Below are 6,885 nucleotides of genomic sequence, written 5' to 3'. Positions count from 1 at the left end.
GGAAATTTCTTTTTCAAATTTAAAAAAGTTCACGAAATATCGGTGCAATCGATTACTACTTCAATATTAGTTAATTTCGGTGCATAACTGTGCTTTGGTTCAAAACTTTCCGAATTTATAGCTTTAAAATGTTTTTTTTTAGTTATTCTGTAAATAGTTTCCTCAGTTTTTACAAAAAATAATTTACATATATATTTCCGCTGGACATTACACTGTCCATAAACATATGTATTTACATACCTACATCCCTATTTGCAATGAATATACATACATACAAAAAATAATTAAGTATATTATACACACCAACAATTATTTAGGGAATTAAAGAAACATGCGTTAAGTAAACATATACAAATATAAAACTAAATACATACACAAAAATAATACAATTAAATTTATTATATATCTAAATCTAAGTACATAATTATCTAATTGAATTAAAAATTCGTTGTTGCTAATTGTGTGTTAATGTAGAAAAAATATAACTATAAAATATACAAACATACAAATATTCGATTATTCACTGCTCTCTCAACACATACATGCTTACTACATATATTTATGAGGAAAAAAGCGTTTTAACTTAAATTTATGAATGCAAAAATGCAACCTTGCGTACGCAATTTATGTGCGTGTATGAAATCTCAATGGCGTTGAGCATTTAGTTTAATACTCTCTAGTTTGTGCTGCGTGCATATTTCTAAAAAGTATTTACATACATAAAAAGTTTTGTGCTCCTACATTTCATTTTCGTTTGATTGTTGAGCATTATGAATATAAAAAAAAAGAAAGAAAACAACCATAATTAAACTTGTATTGTATGTATGTATTACGAGTAAATAGTTGCTTATATTAATAATAAAGTTAATTGAAACAGTATGCGAATTTGCCTAATTCTTTAGAAAGTGCGGCTCAAAAATTAGGAACTAGCGGAGGAAGGTGTAAATAATCATCTTGAATGCATTTGGGAGTTGATTAAAAAATCAACTTATCCAACTTGAGTTAAATCGTTTCGAAAGCGAAACATTACAACGTACATTTGTTCGCTATAGTGCTTATGCCGGATTTCGAGCATTGAAATGAAAAAATTTAATCGACCTTAACGTGAATTCCATTTGAACCAATATTTTTTCCCAAAAATTATAAAGTAAAACACAAACATTTTTTTCCAATTTGGTTTTGTTTTGCCTTTTTAATTAAGGTAGTGATTTATTCATATGGAATTAACGATAAGGCTGAATGAGAATATTGGTTATTAAGGTAGTACCCGGGGTAAAACGCTAAACGCACGGTTTTAATGTCCAAATTGGAGAAATTTTGGATTTTTTTTGTTTTTATAACGAAAATAATTACTTAAACACAAAGTATACTTAAGTTTGTATAGTAATCTCATTAGGTGCATTATTCATTAATCTTCGCAGAAAAGTGAATTTTATATGACCATTGAAGTCGGTTATATTTTTTGTTTAAAAGTTACTCACCACTGCACTTTCTTCCCTCATTTATCAATTGAAATAATCTCATGGCCTTGTATATAATTTAGATGCAATTAAGCAAAAAAATTGGTTCAGTTGAAAGATTTTGGGATGCAAGATTTCTAATTCATATTTGATTTTTTTTTTTAATTTATTTTACATGAAGAATTTTCGATTATAGCTCAATTTAGCTGTCTGTGGGACATACCTTAAGCAAAAAAAGTAAAAATCCACAAAATCCAACTTAGGCGGCATGAAATCGACCAACTCAAATTTTTTCGGGTCTGTTCTGATATTTCCTTTAAGCCTTATTTCGTGAATTTGATTAAAAAATTATGCTAAAATTAAAAAAATTAGTTAAAATAAAATAAATGGACAACGCAATGTACTAAACAATGCAACAACAAATATAATTTTATTATAGAAGCCCAACATGCTAGGGTAAATGAAGCACTTTTGGTCAAAATTTATCCAGCTAGGAAGTACACAAGATGTCGTATTTTCACAAAGTTATAACGCTTTTAATGGCTAAAGATATTTGTAAGAGAGTTCCAACCAGAAAACATTTTTAATGATGTTACTACATTATTGCTGTTATGACAGCTTGTGAAGCCCGCAGGTATTTCCTCTAGTTTGAAGTTAAATATGTAGCAAAAAAAAACGAATAATTGGAGTCAGCTATCTAAACCATTACATATGATAAATGATATGATAAAATAGCAATGAAACGAATAATTATGGCGTCAGCTTAGAATAAAGATTAAAAAAAGTAATTGAAATAGTAAAAAAAAAATATTAAAGTGGAAAATGATAAAACAATAATGCCGAGTTTCCACTAGGCATTGAAATGGCTAAACATAAGTGAGTCTTAGTAACTGTTATTTTCAACTAAAATACGTGTACTATTTAATGTCCAACCTTGTCATTTTTTTTATCGTTTTAAGGCCGACTGAAAATTCGGCTTAAATAAATTGAATAAACAAAAAAAATATAATTAAAGCAAAAAAAAAGAAAAATTGTCAAGAATTTTGAAAAGTAAAGCTAATTAAGCGTTCATACTTATACTAAACTTTTATGCAGTTTCATTGAGGTTTTAGTGCTTTATTAATTTTTTTTTGTNTAGAAAAATTTAATTTTCTCCATATCTTACAATGTACTAAGTACTAAAGCGCAATTATAAGTAATAGGTACAGGTACATTTTACTATAAACAAAAAAAAACATACATCGGTGTCCATAAAAAATACTCACCAATCTAGTCACATTTAAATTATATACACAAATAAAAAAACGCGGGGGGGGGGTTACGAAAAAAGTTAACAACTTTTACATTTTAGAAAGATATAAAAACGTTAGAAGAAAATGCCGACAGTTTGCCTTAACTGTTTTCGATGTGCTTTTGCACACAACTGTGCAATTATGCCAAGGAAACGAGCGACACCGAAATGCTGGGGGCTGAGAATAAAATCCATAGAAAGCATAAAAATGATGTCATTATAAGAAGGAAATAAAAAAAATACAAATGATAATAAAATAGCTAAAGAAAATACTGCAAAATACTCGATTAAAAAAGTTTAAACGAATGCGTACAAAAACTAGTAGTTCTGTTGATAAAGTGCGGTAAATGACAAGAGTTAATTTTTAATTATACATACGTAGATACATACATAAATATGCATAATAAATGTGAAAAAATATAGAAATTGCGCTGAAATTTATTTATAAAACTTTGAGAGCAAAGTATATTATTCAACGTATGTAATTTAAAACTTGTTGGAAAAAAGTAGTAAAGGGCGCAAATAATATGACAAGCTCCACTTTATTCGCTGCAAGCCATTCAAGGAAGTTTGCAACCTTAATACACCAACCGCTACTACATAACATCCAAGTCACACTCTTTAGTTTACAGTTTACAGCTGGCATAACCATCACAGCAAATACAATTCCTATGATACCACATAATGCTCGGTTCACACCTACATAAACATACTTACATTACTCATGTAATTGCCACTAATGGGTCTACAAAACAGAATGTTTGATAACAATCAGAATAGACCTGTAAATTGAAAGTTAAATTTTTGTGGGCTTCTGCTTTGAAGCCAACTTAATTAATAAGTGAAGATAATTTTGTCTAAAACAACGCACTTGCAAATAAATTTGCGCGTGAAACAGTGTTTGTATACACATAAGCGGTAGTACATTACTAAAAATAAAGAAACAGCGGAAAAATAAGCATACAAATGTTATAAATAGAATATATACTTAAATACAAATGATAAATACATTAAATAAAAGCCATTAATTTTTCTTGTTGAAAATAGCAAGTTTTGGTAAAATCGATGATCATCTTTTTTTTGGCGATTCTTTAAATCGTGATCTGCTCCACAAATTTTGAATTCTTTTTCCACTGAAAAAAATATACGTTTTTTTTGGGCACAAAATTAGGTTGAGAACTTAGCCAAAATTTTTTAATAACTTCGACGTCACACAATCAAGTACTTGCTTTCAAGTTTTAATACACTTACACCTTTTACTAACACAGTTGCATTTTTAGGTATACGAATTTCTAAAAGTTCTAGTGCGTTAGATTGTTTAAAGTGAATCTGATTGCATATTAAGCTTTAACGTACAAACTTTAAAAATTTTCACACAAAAATCTGTTAAAACGTAACAGATGTTTCTTTCTAAAACAAAATCTGACTATGCTTGGACCCCCAAAGAGTTTTTTTAAATTGCTTTTAGCACAAAATTATAATGTCGGACTTACCTTTGCCATTAAATGACAAAAGTTGTTATAACAAAGTTTGGCATTAAAAATATTTTTAGAGGTGCGTACTGCCACTCCGTAGGACCTGGGTTCAATCCCTGATCCGAGCAACATCCGGACAAACCTCCGAGTATATTTCTGACATGAAAAAGCTTCTTATAAAATCCATTTGCCGTTCGGAGGCGGCATAAAACTGCAGGTCCGTCCATTTGTGCTATAACATCAAGGCGCACACAACAAATTGAAGGAGAAGCTGGCCAAATACTTGGCAAAAAGTAAGCGCCAAAAATATTATTTATTATTACTTAAATAAAAAGAGTCATTAATTCGTCTCATTGCATTTTAAGTGGCCAAATTGTTTGTCATTTCCTAGTCGAAATCCAGCCTAGTGAATATAATGACCACTTTTTATTAATCTAATGGCAAGAGGAATATTTAATGCCCAAACATTTGCATTAAATTTTTTGTCATTTAATACCGAGTGGAAATCTGGTATTAGACTACTAGCAACTTATTAAATATATGTAATATCCTATCTATTTACTCAAAATGTCCTGGATTTATAGGCATTCTTTTTTTCTAAAAATTCTAATTACGCTTTACTTTAAAAAATGTGCGCAAAAATTCCAATCAAATCAAAATTCTTGTATGCTACAATATTCATAACTTCTTTTATCAACATTTTTGTAGAAATTGTTTAAATTGAAGCTATTTTCATTTTTTTTTTTGAATTGAGAATTTCTAGTTATTGATGAGATGAAAAAAAAATAAATAAAAAAGTAAACAATTATCAGTTTGCGAGAAGAGTCACTCAGATATAAATTTGTGCTTCACTCTATTCCTACCTTCGATACTTTCCACTTTCAAAGAAATCAATAGCGATTGAACAGTCTGTGATGCGGTGTAAACTCGCCCTAAGCAAAGTCATTTCACTAGCACGACACATCATTCATAAAAATAGCATCACTAGATTTTTGCATTTGAAAATAAAATACCATCTTTCGCTCATATTTAGCATAAGAGGTAAAAGTATAAAAAAAATTTAAAATCCGATTTGCCGCTTGCCTATTTAGTGTCTAGAAAACACATATCCTTTTTTGGTGCTGGTCTCTTTCTCTATTTACCTAACGTTACACGCTTCCACAACAAAACACTGTAAATTGTCCAATTAGCCAAGGTGAGTTTTTGCTTTAACTTATGAACTGTCTATGTAAAATAGTTATAAAATTAATTATTTTACCACTTTTTGCAATTTTATGACTAATAATTCTATATTCTTATGCTCTCTTTACGCTCTCCATTTATTTCTAAATTTTTAATTTTTTTATTTAATTTTCTTTGTTTTGCTTTTTTCTCTTGATTTGCCTCCTTACAGTCGCCCGGTGCCGAATGCGCCACCCAAGCTGCCAGAACGACCTTCATACTATGGCAACACTACAAATGGACGTCCATTTTGAGGAGGCATACAAAATGGCGGCTGTGCCATGTAGAGGAACTCGTGTCGTACGAGTGGATTCCACCGCTTTTGTTGGTGTTCGTATACAACAATATTAGACTTAAAATATTAACAATAGAAAAAACTAAAAAAGAAAAATAATATTAAATCGATAACAATGACAAACACACGCCTGATTAAACTAAGTGTTTAGTTAAAGAATGGAAACGAAAAATTTAAATGTAACACAAAAAAGCGACCATTTTTTTCGAGTATTTTTTTTTGTTGCCCGAATTTTGTGAATGGACCAGAGCGATGGCACAATTTTGTTGTGAANTTGAATTGNTAATGTNAAAATGGGCAGTTTTTCTTAAAAAAAAAAAAGACCACAGGTTTCGTTCAATTTCAGATAGTCAAGTCCCAGATTCCAAATTTGTTATGAATTGTTCTCGAGAAGTGCCTAAATTAGTGAGATTTCGCCGTAAAAATTGCTTTAAAAAAATTAAATCTCCACTTAAGTGACTATCCCAAATTTTAACCTTACCTTATTTATAACTGCTGGCTCGACTCAAATATGCATAAATGAAATTTTGGATAAAATGTCAATTAGCTTTCGAACATGGCGTAAAAATTTATTAAAATAAAATTTCTTACAAATATGTAAATAATAACAAAGTTACCTACGTAAAATTAAAAATAAATAGGTATTAAAATGTGTTCGAAAGTTATGTAGATGAATAGATATGTAGCTAAGTTTTGGCAGCTCTCCTCTTACCCGTTTCCCCAGCGAAATTTGTAGTTTCCCAATTCTTTGTAAATATTTAAAAAAACAAAAAAACATACAAAAACTTCGTATAATTGTTAGCAGACCAAAACGTGATGCAAATGGTTTAAGTATTTTTTTTTTATTAAAAAAATCTATTCAACTCTTATTTTATAAATGCTGCAATTAGTGTAAGCACTTAAAATATAAAAAAATAGTATAAGTATTGTAAACATAACAGTCATGCTAAGTTGTGTATATTTAATAAAACGATAAGTACATAAAATAATGCTTAAATTAAAATAAATTAATAAAACATTTTTAAAAATATAAAATTTTCCGATTTTTATGCTAAAAAGGTCTTAAGTAAGTAAGTTGCACTTAACTGAAAAGTTTTGTAAATTGCAAAATTTCAGTTTTCAAAAAATTCATTTTCATCTGAG

General features: G+C 29.2%; 1 protein-coding gene across 9 annotated transcripts in view; it reads left to right on the top strand.

Moving 5' to 3' along the window:
* shi (dynamin-1 shibire) overlaps positions 1–5,962 on the top strand; it is a 38,345-nt gene extending 32,383 nt beyond the window's left edge. For all 9 annotated transcript variants that reach the window (XM_017615360.1, XM_017615362.1, XM_017615363.1 and 6 more), the window contains one exon: positions 5,620–5,962. In XM_017615360.1, coding sequence (XP_017470849.1) covers positions 5,620–5,701 — 82 coding nt within the window. In that variant the 3' untranslated portion in view covers positions 5,702–5,962. The remainder of the gene's footprint in view (positions 1–5,619) is intronic.
* Positions 5,963–6,885: the final 923 nt, after the last annotated feature.

The sequence above is a fragment of the Rhagoletis zephyria genome, unplaced genomic scaffold, assembly GCF_001687245.7.
Source record: "Rhagoletis zephyria isolate East Lansing unplaced genomic scaffold, Rhagoletis_zephyria_1.1 Rzeph_scaffold_01005, whole genome shotgun sequence".
Taxonomy (NCBI): Eukaryota; Metazoa; Arthropoda; class Insecta; order Diptera; family Tephritidae; genus Rhagoletis; species Rhagoletis zephyria.
The sequence above is the reverse complement of the archived record's forward strand: the minus strand, read 5'-3'. Positions and strand labels throughout refer to the sequence as shown.